Raw genomic sequence first — 13,728 nt, 5'->3', positions numbered from 1 at the left:
TCCCCCAGGTCCTCACCAGGCGCTGCAGGTCCAGGAGCCGCGACCAGATGACAAACGTCTTCACGCATGGAGGTGACCCAGGGCCGCGGGCAGGAGGATGAACCACCCATCCCGGGAGCTCCTCCGGGGCGCCCGGCCTGCCAGCGCTGGCGGAAGGTCCGTGCACGCCTCCGAGGCCCAAACCATCTCCGAGGCCACGGCTCGCTCTGGGCCTTCCACAGCGGCACAGCTCTACCAAAGACACGGGTGGGGGGTCCTGCTGGGGCTCTACGCTGGGACGCAGCTCCGGGGGACGTTCTACAGCGCAGAGGGTGCACACGGGGTTATTCCAACACCCGAGCAGGTCTAGGAAGGGAAGCTCAGCCCCTGCGTGCTTACACCACCAGCATTTTCCCAAACGTCTCCAGCTGGGAATGTTGAGGACCTTTGTCTTTCCAGCAAGGTTGAAAATGTATCCAACTCCAAAACTGTTTTTGCTTGACCTGATGCGGCCTCCGCCACACGCATGAGCCTCCCGCTGCCCTTGAGCAAAGTTTTTAACTTACAGGGACATCCAAACCCACGCTGCCCACGCTGCCCCTTTACAGCACAATTTGATTTTCACACCAGACACCATTTCCACAGCACCTGCCCCTTCTCAGCTACCGCCAAGCCCCGCCATACCCCCCCGGGGCAGTAACGCGGCCGCAGCACCGGCCGGGAGCCACAAAAAACCCCTTCAAGCACAGCGAACGCGCGTAGGGGCAGATTTAAAACACAACGTCACATGGTTTTTTGGTGTAGGAAAGGGGGGTTTTGCCCATCAGGTGGGATTTAGTAGCTGCGAAAGAGAGAAGTACAACGCTGAGGTTAACACGTGCAAGTAGGTTATTCTCATTCGACCGAGTAGAACTTCACCTCACTCAACAATTCCTCACAGCTGGGCGATAACTCGCTCTTCATTTTTAACAGATTGGCTGCAGCAGCTTTTCATAATTCCTATCATTTGAGAACCCGGACCACAACTAATTTTCCCAAAATGTCATTCACGGCTACATCCAGGAACGGGATGCAGTAACCTCACTGCAGGAAAACACCCGACCCTCAGACAGCTTAAACTCAGAGCACAGCTCTCAAAAGATGCGTCCTCAGCCCGCGTCGCTGCGGGGTTAACGCTCTATTGCGAATGTAGCACAAGGCACGGTGATGTATTTTGGTCACTTTATTAAATGAGATATTAAATAGGCTAAGTTTCAACTACTAAACAGCACTTTGAATGGTGAAAACACAGATAGTATATCGTCATACTTGAATGCTTCTTCTCTTTAAAAACACATTTCCAGTCCTTATATATATTACAAAACAGCCTTATAGGAAGAGGTGACACCTTTTCTATAGTACTTAAGATATTTAATACAGAACTGAAAAGCCATCTAATAGAAACAAAGGCAAGTCTTCACAGCTGTATGATTTCAGCAGCCAAAGCTGGTTGATGGACTGAAACATTACTATACAACTGGGACAAAACATATACAATATCACAATACTAAGCAAAAACGCTTTACATCCAAAGGAATAAACAGGTTACAAAATGTGGAGAATTTAGCAGGCAAAACTGTATTACAAGCAACATTTTTATTCGTCGTCTTAAGCCATTTCATCTAGTTAAAACATCTAAAACAAATATAAAAATGAGCCTTTTATTATCTTATTGATGTATGTTGTCCTTAAATATTTGTTAAAGCTTGATGTTATACTCAAAGCACATTGTTATGCAGCTAAAATGTCGAGTGAGAAACATGTATGCAAAGTGGTCCAAGTTTTATTTCAATGCTTATCTGGGATTTCTTCTTATGCATTAGTCTTCTGTTATCCATAGTTTTGTCCAGAATGAAAAAAAATGTGCCTTTAAATGTTGCCTAAAACTTCCACATTTAAGTCTTTGAGTTACTGTAAAACTCCACTGAACATTCCCAGGTTTGGTAGAAAGAATCTCTCTCATTCGTGACACGTAGGAATACCGGTGAGAGTTGCCCAGAGTACATTTGCCTTCAAACGTTTGTCTCAAAGTCACATTTTGTTTCTTCTAGTGTGAATACGTCTCTCTCTGCTCCCCTCCCCCCAAATTAAATTTAATTGTAGAGCTGGCAAAGCACTGGAACATACTGAGGTTCTTTTGTGGCATCTTGTCATAAAAGAGTCCAAGACAGCGACTTGTCAGCTGGTTTTCCAACAGATCAAACAAACTCCGTTCGGATCACAAACCAAGTTTCAATCACAAAACGAAACAGCGCGTAAGCTTCGCATATTCAGATGCAAAACTCACTTGTCCGGTTCAGGGTGAGAACTCAAACTCCTGCAAGAAACTTTCCAGAAACCAAAACAATTTTAGTTCACGTCAGCAAGTCGGAAGAGTCCGGCAACGGCTGGAGCAAACGCCTCCGTCCGCTCGTTTCTCCGGAGTTCTCGGCGGCCGATGCACCGTTGCCTCAAATGTTCCTGTCGCTCACCTCTACCCCCACGTTCTAAACTTTATTTATTTTTTTGAGGGGCAGAAGAATCAACCAAACTATATTCAAAGAAAAGCCCTATTTGTATTTAATTAGATCTTCACAAGCACAAAAAGTGTGGGTAAAGAGAGTGCTAACAATACATAACAAACCAGAAATTTCTCTGTGGTCTACGGAAAAATAATAAAAAATAAAAATCAACCTCTTTGTGTACTAAGTCACGTTTTCACACAACCGGAAGGGATCGGGGAGGAGTGCATAACCAAAACTTTCATCTAATAGAGGAAAACTTATTTCACTGTTCTGGCAGCTCTGGAAGTTGCTACAGCACTTTCTTCGTATCGATTTTAAATCGGCAATAGTTCTGCCACTTTAAAGTTGTTTACGGATCAGGGTTTGACCCCGGTCACCATCACTGTTTTAACCCCCCAAATACCAGGAATTTCAGTTTCTTGGCCCGTCTCCCATTGTCGGGAACGGGAAAAGACAGTAGCACCAGCATTAAGGAGTTAACAGAAATGTGCTTTGTATTGGACTCCGCATAGAGGAAATTAGCGTGTGAAGGAAAAACATCTCCAACTCCAAGATCACCGTTTGTTATTCCATCACATCAAACCAAACATAAAAAATGGCAAAAGACTGGGGAAGAGCAATCACCTTCCCCAAGTCACTATTTAAGGCTGTGTACACAGTTTCTATATAACTGCATGACTCAGAAGTTTCAGAGCAGTAGTATCTAAGAGTATTGCACTCAATTCTGTATCAGAGAGTATTTTCATTTCCTATGTTTCATTCAGCGTAGATGATAGAGTACGAGTCCAGACCTCAGTCAAAAGGAAACCAGACTATTTCTGTTACAATATTCCCACTAATATAAAGAAATGGGTAAGCGGAAAAGTATTCCGTAATTTGAGGAATCAACTCTAATCAAGAACTCAGCTGTTTACAATTCACATGTGGTATACTGACACACACCTGCAGGCTTTCCTAAGCTTCTCACATTCGATGACAGCGCCGCAGCTACTAAGAGCAAGCGTAGAAGTTTAGACAGGAAACCTGTGGAGATGCTACTGTTACGGGAGGACTTGTTTTCACTGAAAACAACTTGTTATCTCCTGTACTCAACATATGTAAGAAGATTCTAGGCAACATCACTGACGACAGGGAAAACATTATGTCCTATTTAAACAAAGCTGAAACACTAATATGGAACATGGCATTTAAGGGGACCAACCAAACTATTTATTAATTAATTTTATTTTTTTTTATTTTTTTTATTTTTTTTACAGTTGAGTTCTGTTAAGCCATTGATTCCTAAAAAAATAAAAAGTTCTTTCTCTGATTTTAACAATCCCTTAGGCTTTTAGTGCAAAATCACATTTATTTCCCTTGGGAAGGCCCTGGATTTTTGCCTCTCATTGGGGGTGGCGCTCGTTGTAACGGTGGTGGCTGCATACCACCGGACACTGACTGATACATTCCTCTCATATCTATCTGTTGGTAGCTGGAAGGATTCATGATTAAATTTGGAGGCTTTGGCATCATGAGATGACTCATTGCGGCTTGCTGGTAAGACATCTGCTGCTGTTGCTGCTGATTGTACTGCTGCTGGAGTCGTCTGTTCATAAGTATCCTCTGAACACAACTGATCAACTGTGGAGGGAAAGCAGAGCTGTCGTAAGTGCGTGACCCAGCTCGGTGCTGCAAGTATCAAGTTCAGAGTTAAAATCAATTTGTTAGGGAGAGCACGGCCGAAGGAAAAAAGCACCATTGTTATCACCATCACTAATGTGATGGTATTCACGAGCAGATTGCTGTAGAAACCATTTAGTAACACCACTTCGGGCTCCCTTCTCTTAACGACTTGCCTATTGGATTGCATGCAGCATTTAGGTAAGTTGCCACGGCAACACACACTCTACTATGAAATTATTCCCAGGTATAAGTTACAACATTATTTGTCAGGTACCGTTTCTCTTCCCTTTGAAAGTCCTGCATGTGGAATGTCACTAAACGTTTGTTTGCCCAAGAGAAAACTCTTCCCATTGACGTAATCTGGGCAACTTTCAGATTTTGCAAAATAACGCTAAAAAACCATTACCGACACTCTCCAAGATGTGTGTTTTGTCAGTTCTTTTCTGAGCTCTGGGAATCGGATTTCTCTTTAAGCCTCACGACCTTCAAGCAAACTACTTCAACAGAAAAATCTGGCAAGTATTTTTTTAAATGAACTTCTTGTGGAGTCTCCTTCGATGGGGCTGAGCACCGCACTCCACCACGCTGCAGAAGTCACCATCTCCTGACGTTACGTCACACATCACCGTTACGCAATGCCAGCAAATACCTGACCCACTGAAACACCCGTTCTGTAAGTGGATATTTACGCACCTATACATATACTTCTATTTTATGCACACGCACCCCAAGTCTATACTTAACATCCAAGTTCAAACATGGGATCAAACAGCTGATCAAATAAATATTAGAGTTTTTACCATCTGTTGTTTAGCAAGGACATCGTTATAGATGGCTTCTCGGCGCTTGACATCAAGCTCCTGGCTCGCCTGTCTGCTCAGCGCCAGGGCCTGTACTTGGCTCTCTGTGAGGTTTACGTTTTCTTTCCACTGAAAAGGAAAAAAAAAACCCCAAAATAAAACCTTTTGGCACTAGCCATTTTAACAGAAGCGTAATGGTAACTGAGGTCTTGCATTATGTTCAGAGTCGCATCAAGAGGTAAAACGCAGCCCAATTTCCAGGGAATGCAAAATTATACTTCACCAGAATTGGAACTATGAGGACTTAGCGCCTCTAACTGCTAATTAAGGTAATAGACCTCTAGACTATTGGGAGCAAGTGAGAAATGACAGACAGACAGACAGATAGATAAGGACAAGATATAGGAAATACATCTTATTGGTGTATAATTATTCTCATTTGTAGAAAATCAGCATTTTCAGAGCACAGCAAGTAATTATGATCTAAAGTGCCAGTCCTCTAAGGCTCTATGTTATCTAGATACCATCAAAGGCTACTGCAGGGATAAAGGTCAATACAAACTGGAAATTATATTCATTAATAATCCAATGAATTAGCTGAATGACCATAGGTAATAGTAATTTCTTGGCCTGATAACATTTAAACTCTTCCCATCTCCTGATCTAACCTACAGTTATCCATTTCACTCACTATGGTTGAAATGATGTCTTCAAGGGGCTGAATTCTTGCTGCAGTTACACTGTTGGTTGCTTCCGCAACTTTCTCTCTTCCCTGATTAATAAGGTCCTGAGAAAACATCAGAAAATGAATTATGAAGTACAGATGCAAAGAACACATTTCTTTGCCAACCTTTTATCAGTTTTCTTCCATCTTTGCCTTGTGTACCTAGGGTTTAATTATTTTTTCTCTCAATTTGCACAAGCCGGTGAGTCTAAGCTTCCGCACAACTGAATTTCAGCACAGAGTAATTGAACAGCACGACTAAATCTGCCCAATTGTACAGTGGACGGTATTTTAAAAAAAACCCTATTTTTGTACCCCAAGGTTTTCAGATCATCGCAGGAGTGCTACATTTCTACCCAGGCAAATTTTCTGCGATACTGACTTTGATGACATTGGAGTTTCGACTATGTGCTCCAAATATTATCTATTATGCTAAATCACCTATTTTAGCAGAATACTGGCATATATTGTGTATTATTCCTCAGGTGTGTAAATCCACACAGGTCCCCCTGATTTGCACACTTTGTTAGAGGTTTAAAATTCTTTAGCACAGACTCCTCACCAGACACTAGTAGGCATCGCAAGATATTTAAGAATGGCATTCACCATTATTTGTGACAGAAAAATGCACGTGTGCTTACAGCAACACGGGCTTGGATTGCTACTTACCTCCAGCTGTTGATTACTCATTGCTGACAGAGCACCCAAATTGAAAGGAATATACGGTGTTTGAGAGTTGAAATTTGTGGGAAGCATATTGGTCCCAGCTGGCATGTTGAAACGCATAGTCAAGCCCTTAAAAACACAAAAAATGCATTTATATTTGAAGAACTCTGATAATTCATGGTCTTTTATAACCCATGAAATACCGTACGCAGAGAAACCAACCCTTTGAGAAGACGGCAAGCACTGTGCGTGACGCAGGCAGGCTATCCTATCGCAGTAAACTGAAAATCCTTTCCAAGCCTCCATTCAAAAGGACATTTTAATCACAGAGGAGCCTAACTTCTAGTCTTGAGTAATATGGGAGTTTAGCTTAATTACAATTATTTGGTATACTAACAAAAAAAAAACATGACCAAGGCTTATTAGTATATCTTCAGTTGTTTAAGAGGCATTTTTTATATTGCAAACCCACTACTTAACATTGAGTTTGACCCGACTAATCAAATTTTGAAGAAATGAAAGGCAAAATTTATTAGCAGGAATAAAAAGCTCATCTCCTATATGAACTTCTTATAGATGAATTTCAGTGCTTCCTGTATTGTATCTTCCTATTTCTTCTCCCTCACAAAACCTTCACCCAATACTCCATTTCATTTGTCGTTTCTTCACTCAAGATGATCGGTGGCAATTTATACAGCCACTTTTTGTACTTTCAGATTACTGATCAGATCTGAACGCCAAACTTTGCCTTTCTAGGAATTTTCTGCTATTACGACTCCAGTTGCACCAAGATATCATATTCTTTTTACAGTAAAAAAAAAAAAATCCCAAACCTGTAGCAAATTTACAGTTGTCTTCATTTTACCACCTGCTTAAATATCAAGTAAACAAGACACAAGGAATAACAGGAGAAAAAAAGTAAGCTTTTAGGCCCTTTCTGGCAGATGCTTATGTTTGTGGGATTGTGACAAAAAATTCTGAAATCAATCGTATACCTTTAATGGAGCTAGAAATTTCCCTCAAATGGTAAAAGAGAGGTATTACACAGGACATCAGCTGAGTTTCATTATGAAATTGGAAAAAAAAAATGTTTGTGTAAAAGGAAGAAGTAACTTCTAAATGAAAGTAACAAAGAAAATACACACAAAAGACCAGCATCAAAAGAGCAAACAAGACACGGTATCTCTGTTTTTTGGATGTCAAAATTTGCTTTCCATATCCATTTCTTGGCCTATAAGAAAATGAAAAGGTAAGTGGTACTGAAATCTGGAAAGGTTATTTTGATATATGTAAACCTGATTAGACAGCTTTACCTTCTTTTCTGCTTCATATTCTGCCCATGCTGCCTTCCTTTCTTCTTCAGTGAGTTCCTCTTCCTCCTTATGGTCCAGGAGTGAATCATGTTCGTGATACCCAACTATATACTCTTTATTGATTTGAAGCAATTCTGCCAGGATTGTATCCTGTTCAAATAAAGAGACGATAAACCGAGCAGTCACTCAGTAGCTCTACTATATTTACACTTTGTGCATGCCTAACTTACTGCTTTGACCCAATTTCAGAACTAGCAGCCCAGAGTGCTTCACGGCGAAAGAAAATTAAAAAAAAAATAATTTACAAGTACAGTCTTCCTCAGAGGGAGGGAAATGGATTAACAATCTGTTTTCAGAGATGACAGTCCAATCGCTTAATGAACCACAGGAATGTGCTCAGATTCCACAACAGTAAATGCAGTTTAAGAACCTAAAAAGAATGGAATGTGCTCAATGGTTTTTCCTTTGCTTAGGCTGGATACCTGAGAGGACCTATCAATAATCTGCATCTATAATATATAAAGAGCACCTCTACTGCATTTAAAACACTAAGTAGTACTTTGGTCCATCAGCATTCGAGAGAAAAGGTTCCTTTCTTAAAGCTGATCAACAGTCCCCCACCCATCTGGACTAAGGAAGGTGAAATCACTGCTGCGAACCGGATTTGATCAGCGGGTTGCAATCTAGACCTCTACATTCCACAACACCCCGAGTGCTTAACTGCTTTTAAGGTTAACCGAAATATTTACAGCGTCCTTTATAATGGCAAACTATCGTGAAGGTTTTGTTCACAGGCATACTAACATTTTATATACATATATAAGAAACCAGATATATATGTGTGTGTGTATACATATAAAAATAAAAGGAAGCTCCAATATACCGCAGCATTCAGTCTAAGATTTCTAATACATAAAATTATACGTAAGTCCTATTAGTTTTTTCGGAAATGCAGAGTTACCAGCATGTTGAGTATCTCCTAGATAAAGTAAAACTAGTCAACATTCCAGTCTCCACAGTTTTCCAATGATGACACCTCTTTTTGTTAAAATAAAGGTAACGCTGCAAAGGATGAAGAAAAACACACTCTGTAGGACTACTGCGAACTGCTCGTGCTGCACTGCAGGAGTCCCCTTATGGAGATAATTATTGGACACGTTTGGGATTTTTTTTTAATGCACTTGCCGAATGCAGAAAGCTCCAATATACCTCAGCATTCAGTCCAAGACTGATAATACAAACCCTTTCTCTCACTGAGCTTTTGGACCGCTCCTGAAATGAATTACAGTGAATATACTGACCGTACTTTTTGCAGTAGAATGACATGAATACCTGCAGACCCACTCCACATCACACCCTTACTCTGTTACGCATTTGTACAACCAGGAGTATCAACTGTCCTACTCAGACATTTTACAACCTGGACAGAACGACGATTGGAGGGAATGGCTCGTGCCCGCAAGAAAACAGATTTTTGCAACAGCACCGGGAACTGCACGTGGAAGTCCTGACCTGTGGTTTTGTCACAACGGCTACAGAAAGTCGTTTGTGTGTGTTTAAAACTCAATTATGTTAACCAATTATATAAGCTGGTCTTTGTTTCACCCTTCTGCTATCTGGTCTCCCTAAATTTGAATCAATGCTTTCTTTGCCAGCTCCTCAACAAAATATTCAGTGTAATATCTGAACGATGAACGGGCAGAAGGAACCAACAATGGTATTTTTGGGGTGGTGGGAGAGGAGGCAGAGAGCAAAAAGGGATGCGATAATGGGATGTGATGAAAACATCTAGAGGAAGTGGGTGAAGCAGCGGAGAAGGTATTACAAAAGTAAGCTAACACAATTAAAGCGCTCTCAGCGTACCATAGCTGTACATCAGTGTGTGGAGGGTTCCTGGACATGCATATGCATTAATTTCCATGGTAACACTATTATTGAAAACAATACTGGAATATAATCCACACTCACTTAGCCAACACAGTCTTCAAAATGTGGTTTAAATTACATCCAACTGTGTGTTTGCTTTTCTTTGTCTAAACTTTATTTTGCATTAACTTTAATGATGGAGATTTGAAAACCAGGATATGGAAGGTACTGCCATTTCGTTCGTTTAATTTTACAATGAAAAAAAAATTCACCTTACAAACAAAAAATCGTCAGAGTAAATATTCCTTTTTGTTTAGCTTGTTGATAGAACAATGATTATCAATTGGTTTATAAGCTTTAAGATAAAATCCTGGTGATAAAGACACTGAAAAAAAGGTTTTCAATTTTAAAAAAAGGTTTGTCTTTTTATAATCCAATGGAAATTAAATGCTATGAAGGGATAAATGTATTAGAAAGGAAATCTTCCATGAAGGAATGTGAGTGATGTTGTAATTCATAAACAAGTTTTTCTCAACCAATTGAACATTTAATACCAAAGTTAACAATAAAAATAAATTTAAATAAGCAGCAAATTCTTCTGATTCTGAGATCAACACCCTTCCAAAATTCACAAAATTGTCCCCTAGTACAGAACTACAGTAAAACACATGCCCTGGCTACGTCCTGAGGTAGTATAAAATAATGATATACTATATCCAACCGAATCTGAACTATTATTTTAATCTGCTTTTCCAATCTGCATTACACGACCTCAACTGAGCCAAGTTTTCATTTCACATAAAAATGTGACTGCGACTCTAATCCACCGAACACGCTGATCTGGGGAAGAATAAGCGTGCAATAAGGGTGCAATAGTGCCAGCTCCGAGGGACAAACCGTGCCCCCCCGTTTCGTCTTTGCCCAGCTCCTACCCCACGTGCACTGCTCTGAAATACGTATCGCACGGGCCAAGGTAAACCACAAGTATTGCGCTTATCACCCGCTATCAGTATTTGTGGGGAAAAAAACCCTTTTTCCCCGTTAGCTACGCATCAGCCAAGTCTACCCCGGTATACAAACCTGCGGGAGCTGAGTGGTGAGTCTGTGAGAACCTACCTTAAAAAAAAAACCCCAAACAATAGCCGAGTCATAAATCACATTGATTTAAAAAAAGACTCTAGGTCCACTGTTAAATTCAGAGCGAAGTAAAATGTAACACCCGAACTCCAATCATAATGCATTGAACAATTTTCTCACTTTACACCGGCTTTTCCTTTTGAATTGCTGCTCTACAGAAATAGTAACAAAACCTGCTTATGCCTTTAGTCTGTCAGGTAATGAGTCACTACATTTGCATAAAGCTCACGGCCTATATACAGTCGTTATTTCTATACTTAAATACAGCAAATTTGAGTGATTACTCCGTCTTAGGATACCTCTTACACCTTTTTGGGACTGAATTTCTAAGTAGCCCTTTTCAACTCTGCAGGGATAGCGGATGAATGAAATCAAGCAGTGCAAGTTAAGACTAATTTAATAATTCAGGTGAACACCACCCACGATAAAAAAAAAAAAAATATTCTGTTAAACCCCAGTATTTACATTGTTCAAGACGTAGAAGCTGTTTCCGAGGGGTAAGGGCACTATGAAGTTACGGTTGTAGTGCAATGGGCATTTTCCCCTGAGAACCGTACGCGTTGGCTCCTCAGCGTTCCTCGGCAACCTGAAGGTCTCGTTCAGACCACAAAGGGCAGAAAACTGCTGCTAAAATTAAAACTTGACATGAAACTCTGATAAACTTCCAGGAAAACTACATACTGCACATTTGCTGTAGGACTTTTATATAAAATAGCAACATTCAACGTCTTCCTCTCCCCTTAACAACACTTTGTAAGAAAACTGGTCTTTGACTGAAACTTAGGTTGTTGCAAAAACAAAATTCTCAAGGATATGTTTTAAAAATCAAGTAGTATTTAATTCTTAATTAAAGTAGGCTTTAATTCTAACTTTTAAAACAATATAGAATGAATTCTTCTGACCCATTAAAAGGAAAAGAATGAAACCTCAATTTTTTTTTTTTCTTACATCAAAGTTGTTGAAAAGTGTGTTAAAACTAGGAGTTACAAGAATGCCCCTAACGCTCAGCTCCTTCTCAACATACCCGATTCCTGGCTGCCTATCTAAAGAACCTTCTTACTGTGGGGTGTCACTGAACTCAAGAAGTTCTCTGACTTCACAGACATCCAGCACAAAACCTATTATCCCTCCAGGTTTTTCCACATTCGTGCTTAGACGGTGGAGGAAAAGATGAAAAACATTTTGCCTAATTCCTATTCAGAATTCTCTCTAAAAAGCATGCTTGGAAGGGGTCAATTCTAAAAATGAGTATTTTCAAACATCTTTGTACCCATATTCTGAGGAATCTGTTCCTTCCGAGCCCAGCTGTATCTCTGCTCGACATTTCCAGTCTATTTACTTGTTTTTCCTGTGCGTTTCACACCAACGCTACGGATTACAGAGGTAATCCCTTACCTTACTGTCTGCGCAACAGTGAAATTACACAGTGGTATCATTGTTCAAGGGACTATGCTTTGAAGATGTAAGAGAGGCCTGAAGACAAAGAGAGACAATTACACACAAAACCTGTAAAAGGCAGAACTAAAGCCTTCTTTTAGCCTAAATACCTATTTTGCTTTGCTGGTAATTATAAAGGAACAGCTCAGGCTTTGTAAGCAAGGGGTAGACAGTTCAATGATGGAAGACTAATGCAGGTGAAGTTTTAGTGGCCTTTGTTTCCAGCTGCGAGGCCGGGTGCGCTGAACTTCCCAGGAACAAAGCATCGGAATATCACGCAACGTGATCTTAAAGAAAATTTTAATCTCTAAATGCCATGCAATTAATCGATACTGTGATAAAATGTTTTCGCAAGCGCATCAGTAGTCTTTTTAATCAACTTTTTTTAAAAACTGTTGTTAAATTCATTTAATTATTAAAAAGTTTTATAATTATAGAGCTAAATCATGATTCTCTGCTAAAATGACACTGAAATAAGGAACAGTTAACTTTCTGAATGAATAACCTTGCACAATTTAGAGAATAACATCCACTGCAGTATTTCCTACAGCTGATATTTCCTTTTGATTGTCTATGTAGGATTTTAGTGAATTGGATAGACCAAAAAAAAGACAGAATAGAATATAAAACATAAAAGGTAAAGATACGGTATTATCAATAAGGCATGAGTGATAATTCAATTAAACAGATCACAGGAATCAAGGAAGGAGTCACTGCAACTACTGGACTAGCTCAGGTTTGTGTGCAAAGCAAGAACCTAATTGTGGATAAAATGAAAATAAAATAGCCCAGTCACCTGTGCTTCAGAGGGAAGAAAAATGCAGCAAAAAATAATTTTTAAAAAGTGGAATCATCAAAATAGTAAATATAAGTACCAAATGAAACTGAGTTCTCCGATACCTACCAGCTAAAAACATGCATTGGGAGTTACGTGCTTCCTACGACACTTCGCACCTGCAGCTCTCAACTCCCAATGTCTGCAGGAGCTGAGGAACTCAGCATCCAGCACGATTCATCCTCGCTACCAAGACTACTTCAGGAGGACAAAGAAAGGGAAAGAATATTTGGGGGTCAGTGGCTAGCCTCCCACATTCTGTGAGGCCACCAGGAATGCACAGCCCTGCTTTCAGCAAATACATACAGAAACTGCTAAAAGAAGATGAATCTACCCGATGATTTATAGCCTTTTTAACCAAGAAATGAAAAAAAAGGGATTAGTACGTACTGCGTGCAAATTTCTAAGACACACATCTTTAAAAGGACAAAATTCTGTTCAATGCCATTTGCTAAAACCATGAAAAAAAACCAAAGAGAATTCCAGTACACAGATTTGCTCTATTTACAGCCAGGGACTTGATTAAAAGCTTGTATCCAACTTAACTTACACGAACCTTACCTTGATGGTTGGAAGGGAATTAATACGGAACTTAATATTTAAGGCTGAATGATAAAGTAAGCTTGGAGTTTATGAACTGGCTCTTTTACATTATACTTCACTGATTTAATATTGTAAAAGGAAACAAGTAACTTTCAAACCACAATTATTGCACTGGACTGATCAATGCTTTGAGTAAACATACTCAGTTGCTTCACAGGTTTTC

The 13,728-nt window shown here is 40.0% G+C and overlaps 1 protein-coding gene across 11 annotated transcripts in view; it reads right to left on the bottom strand.

The window, feature by feature from the left end:
• Positions 1-1,186: 1,186 nt before the first annotated feature.
• The window catches only part of ATRX (ATRX chromatin remodeler), an 84,200-nt gene continuing 71,658 nt past the window's right edge, over positions 1,187-13,728 (bottom strand). For 10 of the 11 annotated variants that reach the window (XM_054839980.1, XM_054839981.1, XM_054839982.1 and 7 more), the window contains 5 exons: positions 7,688-7,837; positions 6,378-6,503; positions 5,676-5,771; positions 4,985-5,113; positions 1,187-4,142 (listed from right to left, as the gene is read on the bottom strand). In XM_054839980.1, coding sequence (XP_054695955.1) covers positions 3,870-4,142; positions 4,985-5,113; positions 5,676-5,771; positions 6,378-6,503; positions 7,688-7,837 — 774 coding nt within the window. In that variant the 3' untranslated portion in view covers positions 1,187-3,869. Of the gene's footprint in view, positions 4,143-4,984; positions 5,114-5,675; positions 5,772-6,377; positions 6,504-7,687; positions 7,838-12,085; positions 12,164-13,728 lie in introns of those variants that run through there. The other variant, XM_054839991.1, reaches the window with a different exon arrangement.

Source organism: Grus americana, chromosome 12, assembly GCF_028858705.1.
Source record: "Grus americana isolate bGruAme1 chromosome 12, bGruAme1.mat, whole genome shotgun sequence".
In the NCBI taxonomy this organism is placed as follows: Eukaryota; Metazoa; Chordata; class Aves; order Gruiformes; family Gruidae; genus Grus; species Grus americana.
The sequence above is the reverse complement of the archived record's forward strand: the minus strand, read 5'-3'. Positions and strand labels throughout refer to the sequence as shown.